Source organism: Hippopotamus amphibius, chromosome 15 (genome assembly GCF_030028045.1).
Source record: "Hippopotamus amphibius kiboko isolate mHipAmp2 chromosome 15, mHipAmp2.hap2, whole genome shotgun sequence".
NCBI lineage: Eukaryota > Metazoa > Chordata > Mammalia > Artiodactyla > Hippopotamidae > Hippopotamus > Hippopotamus amphibius.
This window is the reverse complement of record NC_080200.1, coordinates 5,480,076-5,500,165: the sequence shown is the minus strand read 5'-3', so window position 1 is coordinate 5,500,165 and position 20,090 is coordinate 5,480,076. Positions and strand designations below refer to the sequence as shown.

At 39.3% G+C, this 20,090-nt stretch overlaps 1 protein-coding gene across 1 annotated transcript in view; it reads right to left on the bottom strand.

Moving 5' to 3' along the window:
• Positions 1-20,090, bottom strand: part of LOC130837220 (adhesion G protein-coupled receptor E3-like) — a 65,442-nt gene that overhangs the window by 28,378 nt on the left and 16,974 nt on the right. The window contains exons 5-7 of the mRNA XM_057710038.1: positions 16,517-16,663; positions 11,556-11,702; positions 2,419-2,480 (exon numbers count right to left, since the gene is read on the bottom strand). Of these exons, the coding sequence (XP_057566021.1) occupies positions 2,419-2,480; positions 11,556-11,702; positions 16,517-16,663 (356 nt within the window). The remainder of the gene's footprint in view (positions 1-2,418; positions 2,481-11,555; positions 11,703-16,516; positions 16,664-20,090) is intronic.

The window sequence follows — 20,090 nt, the reverse complement described above, 5'->3', positions numbered from 1 at the left end:
TAAAACTAACACAACATTGGAAATCAACTATACTCCAATGAATTAAAAAAAAAAAGAATAAAATATTTAGGAATAAGCAAAAAAATAGTGAATGTTAAAATGGCTATTGTCTAGGAGGAAATCATAAAAGGAAACTGAGATTACAGATTCTATTTTCAAACCTTTCTTGAAAGTTTCTATAAGTATGAGCTTTTCCTGGGATTATTTCCATTTCCTAATAGCAGAGGAAGGGAAACACTTAGGAGTACAGTGTAAATGTTTAAACAAAGCAGTAAGAAACTCAGACCTTATACTGTCACCCCTTTCCACTGTGAAGTAGTTGAGTATTTTTCATTCACTGGTCCTAGATTTTGCCTCACTTTCTACCTGGTTTCACCTTTGATTTTTTTCTTAATTCCCTTGCATTAGTGCTTTGTCTTACAGCTTTTTAGTATACCCCTGCAGAAAAAAATCAATTGTCATCCAATATGGGAAAATGTTTACTTTTCAGAGAAGTGGGAAGGGAGGTCTCTATGGCCGATAGAATTAAGGCAAACATCTACATGTGGGGTTTGCATTTCTCCTGTGATGAGGAGACAGAAAGGAATAAGAACTTGTCCCACCTAACTTATAATTAATTCCTTCTGGTGTATTGGAGGAAGGAAAAGATGGAGAACTATCTACTGTGAGAAAATATTCACAAAAACAAAGAATGATTTCAAACCTGTAAGGAAAGTGTAGCATTTTTATGTTCAGATACATGTTTTGTCTCCATTAAATCAGAGCAATTCCTCTTGCTGTTATTCTGGTCCTTGGTGGTGTCCAAAAAGGAAAGAATACAAACATTTAATTGGGTTTCATTCAGCTAAAAGCATCCAGAGATTGTCCTTAAATTCACAGAAGTTTTATTAAAACAGTTGGTCTTGGCAGAGAAATACTCTGGCATATCTGGGAATGCAAGACTGCAAAATTAAACACACTTATTGGAGCTTAACATAATTAGCAAAAGCTTTTAGAGTACACACACATGTGTGTGCACACACACACAATGTAACTAAAGTTCAATACATTGTTTTGGGACTAGTGGGTATTCATTTGGAAAGAGTAAATTACTTCAACACCCACCTCATTATCCTCAAAAATAATTTCTAGAGAGCTAAAGTGTCAAAAATGCCTAATTATAATAAAACCCAACTATCAAGCTAATCCCTATTTTCCCACAGAGATTAAAACAAATTACAATTGGAGGAGGGGCAATTCAAAAATATCAGCTTTGGGGAATGGAGGTAAAATAATCAAGTACCATTCATAATAGTCAATACAGTAAAATTTATTTCTATTTTTACAGAAAATATTTTACATAAAATGTTGATGTTCCTATATAACATATTATTTCTATATAACCTTTGTATATAAAATATAATACAGAAATGTTTTTCCACTCTCCATTTTTAATGAAAACAAAATTCATAAGTATATTTGCCTTTGTTTTTGGCCTTGACTAGAGACAGTCTATTTTCCAAAAACACACTTTGACCTAAATGGTCTGGAGGGCAGGATTTTTAAGTCCTATAAGTTCTATATGGCACTGGACAGTTTAGACCAAACTCAAATAAATTTGAATGAAACAAAGGACTGGATTTAAAAAATTCATCTTGTGGGTGTATGTACTTGTTTCTGTAATGTCTTTTTAAAAATAAATTTACTTATTTATTTATTGGCTGTGTTGGACTTTCACTGCTGCACACAGGCTTTCTCTAGTTGCAGTGAGTGGGCTTCAGTAGTTGCAGTACACGGGCTGAATAGTTGTGGCTCACAAGCTCTAGAGCAAAGGCTCAATAGTTGTGCACAGGCTTAGTTGCTCTGCGGCATGTGGGATCTTCCTGGAACAGGGATTGAACCCGTGTCCCCTACATTGGCATGTGGATTCTTAACCCCTGTGCCACCAGGGAAGTCCTGCAATGTCTTAATGTAACATAACGTTTATTCTATAAATCATCTTTAAAAGATTTGTTTACAATAACACACAGCATTTGCAACAATAAAGTGATATCAACCACAATGATGACTAAGTTGAGGGGTGGGGGTACCTCTTTTTTTATAATTCCTTCTGTGCAAAACTAGTGTTAACTGAGAACATTTCATGGCTGCCGATATTCGCCAAACAATACTTTGTTGCTAAAAATGAAATCAATCGATAGAGCATAAAATATGGAAGACATAAGAGAGGATGTAAAAATATTAGTTAGGAAGAAACTCCTTGTTTCCCTAGAGACAATTTTGTGTGTGTGCTTTGGGGTGAGGGGGTGATTTGAACCTTTGTTTTATAGTTTATATTTAGGCATATTCCATCTAGAGAGTATTTTGTTTGTAATTTCTGTCTATTTCCACATACTGATTGTGGACTCCATACACAAATTTACAAAGATGAGAACTTACCTGTTGCTTACAGTGTCCCGGAAATGTACCTTGTGTCGGGGTAGAAGAATTAGAGTTGATTCCTATACATAGAATAAGAGTACAAAAAAAAAAGGAAATATTTCTTCATGGTCTGAAATTACGGCTTTACCTAAAGAGATGGAAATTTCCCTCCCAACTTTTCATTTTCCAAACTTTCCTCTCAGCTTTCTTTCCAAATGGGATTTCTGCTTCTCAGTCATGTCTTCTGGTTGCCACATTCTTGTTTTTTTTTAAACTGAAGTATAGTTAATTAACGATATTCTATTATTTTCATGTGTATAACATAGTGATTTAATATTTTTATAAATTACACCTCATTTAAAGTTATTACAAAATAATGGCTATATTTCCCTGTGCTGCATAATATATTCTTTTTGCTTATTTATTTTATACATAATAGTTTGTACTTCTTAATTCTATACACCTATCTTGCCCCTCCGCCTTCCCTCTCCCCACTGGTAACCACTAGCTTGTTATCTGTATCTGTGGGTCTGTTTCTGTTTTGTTATATACATCCATTTGTTGTATTTTTTAGATTCCTCATATAAGTGATATCATGCAGGATTTGCCTTTCTCTGTCTGACTTATTTCACTAAGCATAATACTCACTTTTGCACATGTCCATCCACATTTTTGCAAATGTCAGAATTTCATTCTTTTTTATGGCTGAGTAGTATTCGTGTGTGTGTGTGTGTCTCATATCCTCTTTATCTATTCATTTGTTGATGGACACAGGTTGTTTCCATTTCTTGGCTATTGTAAACACTACGGCTGTGAACACTGAGGTGAATGTATCTTTTCAGATTAACGTTTTTGTTTTCTTCAGATGTATACCCAGGAGTGAAATTGCTGAATCACATGGTAGTTCTAGTTTTAGTTCTTTGAGGAACCTCCATACTGTTTTCCATAGTGGCTGCACCAATTTACATTCCCATTGCCAGTATACTTTTATCCACATCCTCTCCAACATTTGTTATTTGTAGACTTTTCCGTGATAGCGATTCTGACAGATGTGAGATAATATTTCATTTTGGTTTTGATTTGCACTTCTCTGATGATTAGCAACGTTGAGCAACTTTTCATGTGCCTGTTGGCCATCTGTATGTCTTATTTTGAAAAATATCTCTTCAGGTCTTTTGCCCATTTTTAATCAAGTTTTTTTTAGGATTTTTTATGTTTTATGTGCTGTTTATATATTTTGGATATTAACTCCTTATCCGCCATATCATTTGTAAATATCTTCTCCCATTCAGTGTGCTGTCTTTTCATTTTATTTTTATCTTTTTATTTTATATTGGATGATATATAGTTGATTAACAATGTTGTGATAGTTCCAGGTGTGCAGCAAAGTGATTAAGTTATACATATACATGTATCTATTCTTTTGAAGAAGGATTTGTCTTTTCATTTTTTAATTGAGTTGCCCTATCTTTGGATTTTTTTAACAGAAGTCAGAATAACGAGTTAAAATGTTGATCATCATTGGAAGCCACTGCGGGGAGCCTTTGGTGTTATTTTTACAGGAGCTGCACATTAGGAAGGGATCTCTATTAGGAAGCCAAGAGTTATAGTAATAGTATGATTTTATCAACAATGGTATTATAAGCGTTCATTCATTTTTCATTTTATCTTTACAACATCTTTTAAAATCATATATAAGCTTAAAAATGTAATTTTTCATGTGTTTCTTCTGTTATCTGTTTAACATATTGTGGTCAGGAAAATAATGCTCCCCCTACATGTCCATGTTCTAATTCACAGAACCTGTGACTATATTACCTTACAAGGCAAAAGGGACTTTGCAGATGTGACTAAGCTGGGGATCTTGATATGGAAAGATTATTCTGAATTATCCAGGTGGACCTAATATTAATACCCCAAAATAGAGATGTTAAAAAAAATAACGCCTGCATCTTTATTCTTGCCCTATCACTGGGTTCATCAGTACCTTTTTTTTAGATTCCATATATATGAGTTAGCATATGGTATTTGTTTTTATCTTTCTGGCTTACTTTGCTCTGTATGACAGTCTCTATGTCTATCCACCTCATTACAAATAACTCCATTTCATTCCTTTTTATGACTGAGTAATATTCTATTGTATATATGTGCCACATCTTCTTTATCCATTCATCTGTTGATGGACATTTAGCTTGCTTCCATGTCCTGGCTATTGCAAATAGTGCTGCAATGAACACTGTGGTAGTTGATTCTTTTGGAATTATGGTTTTCTCAGGATATATGCAGATGTAGAGAACGGACTTGAGGAAATGGGAGGGGGTGTGCAAAGGGGAAGCTGGGACAAAGTGAGAGAGTAGTATTGACATATATACACTACCAAATGTAAAAGAGATAGCTAGTGGGAAGCTGCTGCATAACACAGGGAGATCAACTCGTTGATGGGCGATGACTTAGAGGGCTGGGATAGGGAAGGCGATAAGGAGTCAGGGGAGGGAGGGGATATGGGGATATATGTAAAAATACAGATGATTCGCTTTGTTGTACAGCACAAACTGGCACAACATTGTAAATCAATTATATTCCAATAAAGAGCTTTTAAAAAACTTAAAAAATAAAAGCAATAACACTTCCAGGCAGGAGTGAGAGGAGATGGTGACAATGGAAGAACAGTCCAAGAGATGAAACACTGCTCATTTTGAAGATGAAGGAAGAGACCATGGGCCAAGGGATGTGGCAGCCTCTAGAAACAGGAATAAATGAGAAAATGGATTCTTCCCTAGAGATTCCAGGAAGGAACTCAGCCCTGAAGACACCTTGCTTTTAGCTCAGAGAGACCCATTTCAGACTTCCAATCAATGGAACTGGATGATAATAAATTTGTGTTGTTTCAAGCAACAGGAGTTCTGGTAATTTTTTAATGGAAGCATTAGGAAAAGAATACAAGTGTACTAACCAAATTTTTAAATAAACATTTAATAATCATGGCCTATGTAATTACTAATGACAAGTTCTTGAGAGATTTTAAAGTTCATACCTTTGTTGGGAAAGAGATTTCTCAGAACAATATATGACACCCGTATAGGGGTGGTTACCTATTGCAACATGAAAACTAACATAGTGAAAATGCTGTGAAAAGGAAAATTCAATGAGAGGAAAACAGCAGGATGACATTTTTTTCCCATCACAGGGAATCTGAGGGGAGAAGAAAAAGACATTGTTAAGCAATGTTTTGCCTAAAAATTTAGACATGATTTAGATAAACACAGAAAGTCTGCCTTTTCAGTACTGCTGTTTTCAAATGATCTCAACGCCTCTGTTTATTGGGTCTTTCTTGTCAAAATAATCTTATTTTGTTTCACTATAATTCACAGAGGCTATGGTTGAATGGATCTCCTTAGGATTAGCAGAGAAAGAAAAATTTGATAACTCTAGTTGGACAAACAGCCTTAAAAATTAGACAGGCAAATGGCAGGTAGAAGCCTTAATCTCAACATTGATAAATTCCAAAGGAACAAAAGGGAATATGAGACCTGGGTCTACATTCACTGAAAAGGAGTTGATTGCCCAGCACTCACCAGCGCCAGACCCAGTTCCAGCCCAATAGTGAAGAGAAGTCTCCAAAACAGAGGAAAAGCCACTGAAAGAAATTCCCTCCAAGAATGAGTGAACACCATACATGAAAATAAACTCAAAATGGATTAAAGACCTAAATGTAAGGCCAGACACTATAAAACTCTTAGAGGAAAACATAGGCAGAACACTCTATGACATACATCAAAGCAAGATACTTTGCAACCCACCGCCTAGAATAATGGAAATAAAATCAAGAATAAACAAATGGGACCTAATGAAACTTAAAAGCATTTGCACAGCGAAAGAAACCATAAACAAGACTAGAAGACAATCCTCAGACTGGGAGGAAATATTTGCCAACGAAGCAACTGACAAAGGATTAATCTCCAAAATATACATGCAGCTTATGCAGCTTAACACCAAAAAATTAAATAACCCAATCCACAAATGGGCAGAAGACATAAAAATATGTTTCTCCAAAGAAGACATGCAGATAGCTAACAAACACATGAAAAGATGCTCAACATCACTCATCATTAGAGAAATGCAAGTCAAAGCCACAACGAGGTATCACCTCACACCGGTGAGAATGGCCATCATCAAAAAATCTAGAAACAATAAATGTTGGAAAGCGTGTGTAGAAAAAGGAATCCCCCTTCACTGTTGGGGGGAATGTAAGTTGGTACAGCCACTATGGAAAAGAGTTTGGAGATTCCTTAAAAAACTAAAACTGGAACTACCATATGACCCAGCAATCCCACTCCTGGGCATATATCCAGAGAAAACTACAATCCAAAAAGAAACATATACCATAATATTCATTGCAGCACTATTTAAAATAGCCAGGACATGGAAGCAACCTAAATATCCATCAACAGATGAATGGATAAAGAAGATGTGGCACATATATACAAGGGAATATTACCTATCCATAAAAAGGAATGAAATGGAGTTATTTGTAATGAGGTGGATGGACCTAGAGTCTGTCATACAGAGTGAAGTAAGCCAGAAGGATAAAAACAAATACCATATGCTAACTCATATATATGGAATCTAAAAAAATGTTGTTGATGAACTCAGTGACAGGGCAAGAAAAAAGATGCAGATGTAGAGAACAGACTTGAGGACGTGGGATTGGGAGGGGGCAAAGCGGAAGCTGGGATGAAGTGAGAGAGTAAGATTGACATATATACACTCTCAAATGTAAAATAAATAGCTAGTAGGAAGTCGCTGAAAGACATAAGGAGATAAACTCGATGATGGGTGATGACTTAGAGAGCCAGGATAGGGAGGGTGGGAGGGAGTTGTGGGAAGGAGGGGATATGGGGATATATGTATAAATACAGCTGATTCACTTTGGTGTACCTCAAAAACTGGTACAAAAGTGTAAAGCAATTATATTCCAATAAAGAGCTTAAACAAATAAAATTTTTTTAAAAAATGAGTGATGGTTGACTATGGAAAAAATGGCATGAGGTGTTCCAGTTACCTTCACAGCTGGTATTTCAGAAGGCAAACCCTACGTGACAAGAGCCCCTATAACTACAAGGGAGACAGTGGGAATTCTGGGGTCAAATCCCCTTATCTGCAGACATTCATCAACCTACGGGAAGAAAGAGATCATAGGTTAAGAAGCCCAAAAGCCAGGGGTGGATGGAAGCCATCAGGAGTAATCACTGACCTTACAGTAATAAAATCTGCACATATGGAAGGGATCTAGGCTGTTAGGAGTCCAAGAATGTGTAGTATTATAGATGCTCTTAACCATAATATTATAAGTGTTCTACTTCACGTTCATTAAGATGGGTACAATTTTTAGAAAAAAGAAAATAACAAGTGTTGATGATGATATGGAGAAGTAGGAATCCTGTGCATTGCTAGTGGGGGGTAAAACAATGCAGCTCCTATGATAAAACAGTATGATGATCCCTCAAAAAAAATGAAAATAGAATTACCATATGATCATTCGCTATTATAGCTAGGAATGTCTTAGAGTCAAAATTATCAAACAATCAATCAAAGGGAAAAAAATTGTAAAAAACACAAACACATGGAGGCTAAACAATATGTTGTTAAATAACCAAGAGATTACTGAAGAAATCAAAGAGGAAATTAAAAAATACCTGGAAACAGATGACAATGAAAACACTATGATCCAACTCCTATAGCATGCAGGAAAAGCAGTTCTAAGAGGGAAGTTTATAGCAATACAATCCTACCTCAAGAAAGAAGAAAAATCTCAAATAATCTAAACTTACACCTAAAGCAACTGAGAAAGAACAAACAAAACTCAAAGTTAGTAGAAGGAAAGAAATCATAAAGATCAGAGCAGAAAGAAATGAAATAGAAATGAAGAAAACAACAGCAAAGATTAATGAAACTAAAAGCTGGTTCTTGAAGAAGATAAATAAAATTGATAAACCTTTAGTCAGACTCATCAAGAAAAAAAAGGACTCAAATTGATAAAATTGGAAATGAAAAAGGAAAAGTTACAACAGATCCCACAGAAATACAAAGGACCATAAGATACTACTACAAGCAACTATAGGCCGATAAAAATGGACAACCTGGAAGAAATGGACAAACTCTTAGAAAGGTATAACTTTCCAAGACTGAACCAGGAAGAAATAGAGAATAAGAACAAACCTTAACAAGTAATGAAATTGAAACTGTGATTAAAAATTCTCCAACAGGGGCTTCCTAGGTGGCGCAGTGGTTAAGAATCTGCCTGCCAATGCAGGGGACACGGGTTCAATCCCTGCTCCAGGAAGATCCCACATGCCGCAGAGCAACTAAGCCCGTTCACCATAACTATTGAGCCTGCGCTTTAGAGTCCGTGAGCCACAACTATTGAGCCCATGTGCTGCAACTACTGAAGCCCACGTGCCTAGAGCCCGTGCTCTGCAACAAGAGAAGCCACAGCAATGAGGAGCCCACACACCACGACAAAGAGTAGCCCCCACTCATCACAACTAAAAGAAAGCCCACGCATGCAAAAAAGACCCAATACAGCCAATAAAATAAATAATAAATAAATAAATGAATTCATTTAAAAAAATTCTCCAACAAACAAAAGTCCAAGACCAGATGGCTTCACAGGAGAACTGTATCAAGTGTGTAGAGTAGAGGAAACACCTATCCTTCTCAAACGCTTCCAAAACATTGCAAAGGAAGGAACACTCCCAAGCTCATTCGATGAGGTCACCATCACCCTGATACCAAAACCAGACAAAGGTATCACAAAAAAAGAAAATTACCGGCGAATATCACGGATGAACATAGATGCAAAAATCCTCAACAAAATACTGGGGAACCGAATCCAAGAAGACATTAAAAGGATCATACACCATGATCCAGTGGGATTTGCCCCAGAGCTACAAGGATTCTTCAGTATATGCAAATCAATCAATGTGATACACCATTTTAACAAATTGAAGAATAAAATCCATATGATCATCTCAATAGATGCAGAAAAAGCTTTTGACAAAATTCAACACTCATTTATGATTAAAAAAAAAAACTCTCCAGAAACTGGGCATAGAGAGAAACTACCTCAACATAATAAGGGCCATATATGAAAAAGCCCACAGCAAACATCATTCTCCATAGTGAAAAACTGGAAGCATTTCCCCTAATATCTGGAGTGAGACAAGGATGTCCACTCTCACCACTACTATTAAACATAGATTGGAAGTCCTAGCCATGGCAATCAGAGAAAAAGTAAATAAATCAAGGAATCCAAATTGGAAAAGAAATCAAACTGTCACTGTTTGCAGATGACATGATATTATACATAGAAAATCTTAAGGAGGCCACCAATGAGCTTATCAATGAGTTTGGTAAAGCTGCAGGATACAAAATCAATGCACAGAAATCTCTTGCATTCCTATACACTAACAACAAAAAATCAGAGAAAGATATTTAGAAAACACTCTCATTTACCATTGCAACAAAAAGAATAAAATACCTAGGAATAAACCTACCTAAAAAGACAAAAGACCTGTACTCAGAAAACTATAAGATACTGTTGAAAGAAATCAAAGATGACACAAACAGATGGAGAGATATACCGTGCTCTTGGATTGAAAGAATCAATATTGTGAAAATGACTATACTACAAAAAGCAATCTACAAATTCAATGCAATTGCTATCAAATTACCAAAGGCATTTTTTTCACAGAACTAGAACAAAAAGTTTTACAGTTTTATGGAAATGCAAAAAACAATGAATAGCCAAAGAAATCTTCAGAAAGAAAAATGGAGCTGGAGGAATCAGGGGCCCTGACTTCTGTCTAAACTACAAAGCTACAATAATCAAGACAATATAGTACGGGCACAAAAACAGAAATATAGATCAATGAAACAGGATAGAAACCCCAGAGATAAACTCATGCACCTATGGTCACCTAATCTATGACAAAGGAGGCTAGAATATACAATGAACTAAAGACATCCTCTTCAATAAGTGGTGCTGAGACAACTGGACAGCTACATGTGAAAGAATGAAACTGGAACACTTTCTAACACCATGCCCAAAAAAAAAAAAAAAAAAAAAAACACACACTCAAAATGGGTTAAAGACCTAAAGGTAAGACCAGACACTATAAAATTCTTAGAGGAAAACATAGGCAGAACACTCTTTGACATAAATTGCATCAATATTTTTTCCACCTCCTAAAGTAATGAGAATAAAAACAAAAATAATCAAAGTTGATCTAATTAAACTTAAAAGATTTTGCACAACAAAGGAAATCATAAACAAAAGGAAAAGATAACCCTCAAAATGGGAGAAAATATTTGCAAATGAGGCAACCGACAAAGGATTAATCTCCAAATATACAAACAACTTTTGCAGCTCAATATAAAAAAAAACAATCCAATGAAAAAATGGGTGGAATACCCCAAACAGACATTTCTCCAAAGAAGACATACAGATGGACAACAAACACATGAAAAGAGGCTCAACATCACTAATTATTAGAGAAAAGCAAATTAAAACCACAATGAGGTATAACCTTACACCAGGCAGAATGGGGATCATAAAAAAACCTACAAACAATAAATGCTGGAGAGAATGTAGAAAAAAGGGAACCCTTGCACACTACTTAATGCCCTGTGGTGACCTAAATGGGAAGGAACTCTCAAAATGAGCTGATATATGTATATGCATAAATATTCACTTTTCTGTACAGCAGAAATTAACAGAGCATTGGAAGCAACTATACTACAAATGAGAAAAAATTATCAAAACAAATTTAAAATATGATTTAGAATTGTAAGGTTTTCTGGAAACTAAGAATACTAGGAAATCTAATACATGAAAATGAATAATTAATTGAAGCAAATATTAGGCTTATACATATCACAAACTAGTTGCATTTATATTTCAAAAATCTATATATGTTACACACATATACACATATATATATCAAATAACAGTATTTAGGAACTGAAGAAGTTAAAAATTGCAAGGAAAATTGAGCTCAAATCCACAGTGATGTACTGCTTGTTTCCTTTGTTTATTTTCCTCAACAATTTTCATAGAAACATTCTCAACAGAAGGTGTGAGAGAATCTGCTCACCTATGCAGGTTTCTCCAGAGCCAGTAAATTCAGGTTTCCCATCCGTTGTCACAAAGCCAGCTTTGCAGACACAAAAGTAGCCTCCCTGGGTGTTCTTACAAGTGGCTGTAGGTGGGCACAGTGTGGTGTTCTGGCATTCATCTATATCTGTGTCATGAAGGGAGGAAAAATGGCTCCATTAGTGACAGGGCACTTGGGGACACTCAGGTCTCCATGGACTCACTTCTTCATCACATGCTTGTGGCATGTCCACCATACACTGGTCCGAGTCTGTGTGTTTCTGGGTGATCCACTCACCTTGGTTGATGGAAGACTGTCTCAGAGGAAGGTGGAAAGTTCTGCATCCAGAAAGCTGCTAAGTAGCAGACAAACCAAGATGCTCACCCACTAACAGAGCAGTGAAAGGGATTATCAATATTTGTTTTCTAATGTGGAGCCCAAGAAATACGATGTGAATAGAGGGAAACTACCAGGAAGGAAGATAAAAGAGCAGAAGAATCAACTGCACTTCAACAAAATTTTAAATGAAAATAAAAATGTAGCTTAATACAAATGAACTAAAAAAGAGATAGAAAGACAGAGGAGAATGAAGAAGAGAGTGAATGAGTAGACATTTGCAGAGTGTGATGTTGGAAAAGGTATCTTGGAAGAGATGACAAAGTGTGAGAGAATATGAAAACATTGTACAAGATGTTCCTGGACAAAGGAAAGAATGAGATAAGAGTGAGGAGACAGAATGGAGCTCAACAGCGTACAGATATTGGAAGAATTAAGAAGAATTTACCAGTGCACATTGGTGTGTCTTGATCACAGACTCTACAAACCATAAAAGCTGAAGAGCCTGTGTAGAAAAAGGAACTCTCCTACACTACTGGTTCAAATGGAACTTGGTGCAGCAAAGAGCATTATGCAGGTTCCACAGAAAACTCAAATTACAATTACCATAGGACACAGCAATTCCTCTGCTGGGCATAAACCTGGAGAAAACAATCACTCAAGAAGATACATGCACGCCAATGGTCATTGCAGTACACTTTACCATAGCCAGGATATGGAAGCAATCTAAATGTCAACTGACAGAGGAGTGGGTAAAGAAGATGGGGTACATATATACAATGGAATAAGACTGAGCCAAAAAAAGGAACACACTTGTGCTGTTTGCAGATACATGGATGGACCTGGAGACTGTCATACAGAGTGGAGAGTCAGAAAGAGAAAACAAAGATTGTATAGTATCTCTTCTATGTGTTATGTAGAAAAAATGGTACAGATGAACTTACAAAGAAGAAATACAGATACAGCTGGAGAGAACAAACATTGATATCAAGAGAGGTGGAATGAATTGGGAGATTGGGACTGACATCTATACACAACTATATACAAAATCCACAACTAATGAAAATCTACTGTATAGCATGTGATACTCTACTCAGTCCTCTGTGGTGACATCATGGGAAGAAAATCTCAGAAAGAGGCGATATATGTTTATGTATAACTGATTCACTTTGCTGTAGAGCAGAAACTTAAACAACGTTGTAAAACAACTATACTCCAAATTAAAAATAAATTACCCGGAAGATGCCGGAGGAGGCAGAGGTGGAGAATACCTTCCTCTCCACAGATAAGTCAATAATACATATACTTTTGGAAAAGCTCCAACAGAACACCTTCGTAATGCTGGCAGGGGACCTCAGACCTCCACAAAGGCAAGAAAAGCTGCACGGAACTGGGTAGTGCAAAACAGAAAAGGGAAAAAAAGAGATAAAGGAATCCCAAGGAGACATGCCCTTCTGGGAGGGAGTTGTGAAGGGGGAAAAGCTTCCACAGGATAGAAAGCCCCCACACTGACAAGGATGAATGGGGGGAGCTTCGGAGCCCCCAGAGGAGACAGCAGCAACAGGTGTCTGGAGGTCAGAGGGGAAAGATTCCCACCAGGAGGATCTGGAATAAAGAGCAATCCCCAGCCTGAGATGCTAGTTTGCTCAGCCACAGTGGCTGGTGAAGCTGGGTGTTGAGGCTTCGGCTCTAGAGAACAGACACCAGGGAGAGCACTGGGGCTGGCTGCATGAAAACAACCTGGGGGACAAGCGCGCCCAGAAGGTGGGAGGGACTCTGGAGAAGAACCTGGGGCTGACGGAAAGGCAGCAGGCCTTTGTTTCAGGGTGCTCGAAAGGAGCCTGCTGCTCCTCAAACTCACAGGCTACAGAGCAGTGCCTGCGTGAGCACCACCCATGACCCGCAGCTGCTAAATTGAAACACAGAGACTGCAGCCACCGCCATAGCCACCAAAGGGCCTGTGTATAAGGTAAGTCATTGGACACACCCCTCTGTCCACAGGTGCAGCCCACAAAAGGCAAGGGACCTGCATTCAGAGCCACCCACCCTGGAGGAATGCACAGCACACCTCAGGCTCATGCCCACCTCTGCTGCTGTAAGCACTCCTGCAAGTTTCAATTAGACTGACATATCCCTCCCTCTCCCAAGCTGAATTTGAAAGTGAGCCCCAGTCACCCTCTTTCACCCCCTCTTCCCTGGGTGGGGAACCAACACCTGAGAGCAGCCCACGGGCAAGGAAGGGACCAAAACCAAAACTGATCCCCAAGGGCTGCAGAAGCAAAGAAGAAAAATGGAAATAGCCAAAGGAGGAACAACTTTAACACCCACAATAGGCTTGATAGACCCTGCATCTGTGGTCAGCGGAAGAGACAAGGATTTCTCCAATAGAGGTTGCAGGCTTAGGGGGCAACTGTGCACTGTGGGGGCAAATACATGCAGGACTAATACCAGATCACAGTCTGAGCTCTCCACAGTCCTCCCCACAGCAGGTGAAGAGTCCTACCTAGAAGTACTGGAGAACTTCCTGCTATGTTTGGTATGTTGCTGGTTTTATGTGTTTGTTACATGAATCTGTAATGTATATATTTGTATGTGGGTGCGTTTATTGGATTGATTACTCCCTTCTTTGTGTTCTTTGTTCTCTCTCTTTCTCTTTTCTTTGTTATCTCTTCTTCTTCTCCTTTGGCAAGTGCAAGTGTGCACAGATCCTTGTATGTTTCTTGCTGATTAGAGTTGTTTTTTCCACCTGTCTTGGGAATTTGTTATTCCTTCCCTTTTCTTCCTTTTTTTCCATTTCTCTCCTCCTGCCTCCTTTTTCTCTGTGCTGTGAAGCTTTCAGAGTCTTAGTGCCCTGGCCAGGGGGTCAAAACTGGACCTTCCAGGCAGGAGAGCTGAGTAAATGCCATTGAACCACCAGAGAACTCCCGATGTGCCACATGGAATATTAGTCAGCAAGTGCTGTCCCACAGGTCTCATTCTCAACACGAAGATCCAGATCCAAGCAAAGGCCAGCAAGCTTCAGTGCTAGACACCTCAAGCCAAACAACTGGCAAAACAGGTAAGTTATAACCCCACCCATTAGCAGGCAGACTGCCTACAGTCATACTAAGCTCACAGACACACCCAAACACAGCACAAGACGTGGCCCTGCACATCAGAAGGATAAGATCCAGCTCCACACACAAGATCACAGGCAACAGTCCCCCCACCCCAGCATAGCAAGAAACCTATACAAACCAATGGATCAACCTCCCCACTTTCAACAGACAGCAGAGTTAAGAAGAATTTGTAACTTGAAGAAAGAAGACCTCAAATAGAGTACGTTATACAAAATGAGGTAACAGAGAAAGAGGCAGCAGATGAAGGAACAAGGTCAAACCACACATGACCAGGAAACTGAAGATGAGAATAGGCACTCTACCTGAAAATGAGTCCAGAATCATGATAGCAAAGAAGATCCAAGATCTCAGAAATACTATTGAGGCCCAGATGGAGCAAATGAAGGAAATGTTTAGCAAGAAGGCAGAAGACCTAAAGCACAAACAAACAGTGATGAACAACACAATAACCGAACTTGAAAATACTCTAGAAGGAATGCAGAGCAGAATGACTGAGACAGAAGGATGAATAAGTTACCTGGACGAGACAATGGTGGAAATAACTGGTACAGAGCAGAATAAAGAAAAACGATTTCAAAGAATTGAGGACAGTCTCAAAGACCTCTGGGACAACACTAAACATACCAACATTCGAAGTGTAGGGGTCCCAGAAGAAGAAGAGAAAAAGAAAAGGTCTGAGAAAATATTTGAAGAGATTATAGTGGACAACTTCCCTAACATCAGAAAAGAGGTAGTCAATCAACACCAAGAAGGACAGAGAGCACAACAGGATAAACACCCATAGAAGAGAGAAACACACCATGACACATATGAATCAAACGATCAAAATTTAAGCACAAAGGAAAAAAATTAAGGTAGCAAGGGAAAGGCAACAAATGACATACAAGGGAACCCGCATAAGACTAACCACTGAGCTCTCAGCAGAAACTCTACAGGCCAGAAGACAGTGGAGGATATATTTAAAGTGGTAAAAGGGAGAAACCTACAACTCAGGTTATTCTAATGAGCAAGGATCTCATTCAGATTTGAAGGGGAAATTAAAAGCTTTAAGACAAGCAAAATCTAAGAGAATTCAGCACCACTGGGCTGGCTTTACAACAAATGCTAAAGGAACTTCTCTAGGCAGGAAACCCAAGAGAAGGACAAGAGAAGGACAAGAGTTACAAAACCAAACACAAAACAATTTAAAATGTGGTTCTCAACCTTAAAGATTTTGGAAATGAAGAATAGAAAGAAAATTGAATACATGATAAAGAATACTTAATTGAAGCAAATATTCAACTTTGAGATATCATAAACCTGTTATATATAGTTACGCATCTATATATGTTACAGACACATATAAACATATATCAAATAACAGTGTTTAGGACCTGAAGAAGTTAGAGATTATTAGGAAACTGAGGTCACATCCATAGTGATGCATTGCGTGATTTCCTTGGTTTATTTTGCTCAACACGTCTTATAGGAAAAATTTCAACAGAAGGCACTAGAGAATCTGCTCACCTATGCAGGTTGCTCCAGAGCCAGTAAATTCAGGTTTCCCATCCGTTGTCACAAAGCCAGCTTTGCAGACACAAAAGTAGCCTCCCTGGGTGTTCTTACAAGTGGCTGTAGATGGGCACAGTGTGGTGTTCTGGCATTCATCTATATCTGTGTCATGAAGGGATGAAAAATGACTCCATTAGTGACAGGGCTCATGGGGTCACTCAGGGCTCCATGGACTCAGTTCTTCATCACATGCTTGTGGCATGTCCACCGTACGCTGGTCCGAGTCTGTGTGTTTCTGGGTGATCCACTCACCTTGCTTTGCTGAAGACTGTCTCAGAGGAAGGTGGAATGGTCTGCATGTAGAAACAAACTAAGTAGCAGAGAAACCGAGATGCTCACCCACTAACAGAGCAGTGAATGGCATTATCAATATTGGTTTTCTAATGTGCAGTCCAAGCTTGAGGACGGTGACTAGGGTACCATGTGAATAAAAGGACTAACAGGAAGGGAGATAAAAGAGCAGAAGAATCGACTGTACTTCCACAAAATTTTAAATGCAAATACAAGTGTAGCTTAACACGACTGAATTTTTTTAAAAAGGAGAGAAAGAGAAGAAGGAAGAAGGGAGTGAATGAGTAGAGATTTGTGGAGTGTGATGTTGGAAAAGGTGTCTTGGAGGAGGTGACAAAATGTGAGAGAATATCAAAACATCGTACAAGATGGTCTTGGACAAATGGAAGAATGAAGTAAGAGTGAGGAGACAGAATGGAGCTCAACAGTGTACAGATAATGGAATAAAGAATTTATGATGAGTGCACATTGCGTGTCTTGATCACAGACTCTGCAAACCATAGAGACTTATGTGCCTTTGTAGAAAGTGGAATTCTTCTACACTACTGGTTCAAGTGGAACTTGGTATAGCAAACAGCAGTATGGAGGTTCAAAAGAAAACTCAAATTAGAACTACCATAGGACACAGCAATTCCTCTCCTGGGCATATACCTGGAGAAAACATTCACTCAAGAAGATATATGCACCTCAATGGTCAAAGCAATACACTTTACCATAGCCAGGATATGGAAGCAACCTAAATGTCAACTGACAGAGGAGTGGGTAAAGAAGATGGGGTACAAATATACAATGGATTATGACTCAGCCATAAGAAGGAACACAATTGTGCTATTTGCAGAGACATGGATGGACCTAGAGACTGTCATACAGGGTGAAGAAAGTCAGAAAGAGAAAAACAAAGATTGTATAGTATCTCTTCTATATGTAATGTAGAAAAATAGTACAGATGAACTTACAAAGCAGAAATACAGACACAGGTGGAGAGAACAAACTTACTGATATCAAGAGAGAAAAGAGGCGGGATGAATTGGGAAATTGGGGCTGCCATATATACACTACTAGTTACAAAATAGAAAACCAATGAAAACCTACTGTATAGCACAGAGTCCTCTACTCAGTGCTTTGCAGTGACATCATGGGAAGGAAATCTCAGAAAGAGGCGATATATGTTTATGTAGAACTGATTCACTTTGCTGTACAGCAGAAACTAAAACAACGTTGTAAAGGAACTATGCCCCAAATTAAAACTAAATTATCAGGATGGTGACAGAGAAGGCAGAGGTGGAGAATACCTTCCTCCCCACAGATAAATCAATAATACATGTACTTGTGGAAAAGCTCCTACAGAATACCTTCGGAATGCTGGCATGGGACCACAGAACTCCAAAAAGACAAGAAAAGCCCCCACATAACTGGGTAGTGCAAAGGAGAGAAGGGAAAAAAAGAGACAAAGGAATCCCAAGGAGACATGAACATCTGGGAAGGAGCTGTAAAGGGGGAAAAGCTTCCACAGGCTAGGAAGCCCACTGACTGAAAAGGATGAATGGGGGGAGCTTCGGAGCCCCCAGAGGAGACAGCAACAACAGGTGTGTGGAGGTCAGAGGGGAAAGATTCCTGCCAGGAGTATTGGAGCAAACAGCACTCCCCAGCCTGAGATGCTAGTCTGCTCAGCCACAGTGGCGGGTGAGGCTGGGTGCTGAGGCTTGGGCTCTGGAGAACAGACACCAGGGAGAACACTGGGGCTGGTGGTGTGAAAACAGCCTGGGGGGCAAGCTTGCCCCAGCTAGCTTGGAGGGAGTCTGGAGAAGTACCTGGGCCTGACGGAGAGGCAGGAGGCCTTTGTTTCGCATTGCTCCAGAGAAGCCTGCAGCTCATGAAACTCACAGGCTTCAGAGCAGTTCCTGCGTGAGCACCACCCATGACCCGCAGCTGCTAAACTGAAACACAGAGCCTGAAGCCACCGCCACAGCCACCAAACACCCTGTATGTAAGGTAGGTCATTGGCCACACTCCTCTGTCCACAGGTGCAGCCCACAAAAGGCAAGGGACCTGCATTCAGAACCACCCACCCTGGAGGAATGCACAGCACACCTCAGGCTCATGCCCACCTCTGCTGCTGTAAGCACTCCTGCAGGTTTCAGTTAGACTGCCATATACCTCCTTCTCCTGACCTGAATTTGCAATAAGCTCCAGTCACCCACTTTACCCCCTCTTCCCTGGGTAGGGAACCAACACTTCAGAGCAGCCCACATGCAAGGAAGGGACCAAAACCAAAACTGATCCCCAAGGACTTCAGGACCAAAGAAGAGAAAGTGAAACAGCCACAGGAGGAACACATTTAATACCCACAATAGTCTTGATACACCCTGCATCTGTGGATCACCTAAAGAGATGAGGTTTTCTACAATAGGGGTTGCAGGCTTAGGGGGTAACAGTGCATTGTGGGGGCAAATACATGCAGGACTAATACCAGATCACAGTCTGAGCTCTCCACAGTCCTCCCCACAGCAGGTGCAGAGACCTACCTAGAAGTGTGGGAGAACTTCCTGGTATGTTTGACTTGTTCCTTGTTTTATGTATTTATTAGTTTAATCTGTAGTGTGTATTTTTGTATGCGGGTGTGTTTATTTGATTGATTACTCCCTTCTTTGTTTTCTTTGTTGTCTCTCTTTCTCTTTTCTTTGTTTTCTCTTCTTCCCCTCTTTCTGGAAGTGCAAGTGTGCACATCTTGTGTGTTTTGGGCTGATTGGCGTTGCTTTTTCCACCTGTCTTGGGGATTTGTTTTTCCTTCCCCTTTCTTCCTTTTTTTTTTTTTCATTTCCCTATTTCGGCCTCTTTTTCTCTGTGCTGTGCAGCTTCCAGAGTCTTAGTGCCCAGGCCAGGGGTGTCAAACCTGGACCACTAAATCAGCAGAACTGAGTAAATGCCATTGAACCACCAGAGAACTCCTGACCCCCCAAGGAATATTAATCTGCATTTGCTGTCCCACAGGTCTCATTCTCAACACGAAGATCCAAATCAAAGCAAAGGCCAGAAAGCTCCAGTGCTAGACACCTCAAGCAAAACAACTGGCAGAACAGGAATGTTATAATCCCATCTATTAGCAGGAAGACTGTCTATAGTTCTACTAAGCTCACTGACACACCCAAACACACCAGCAGACGTGGCCCTGCACATCAGAAGGATAAGATCCAGCTCCACACACAAGATCACAGGCAACAGTCCCCCCACCCCACCC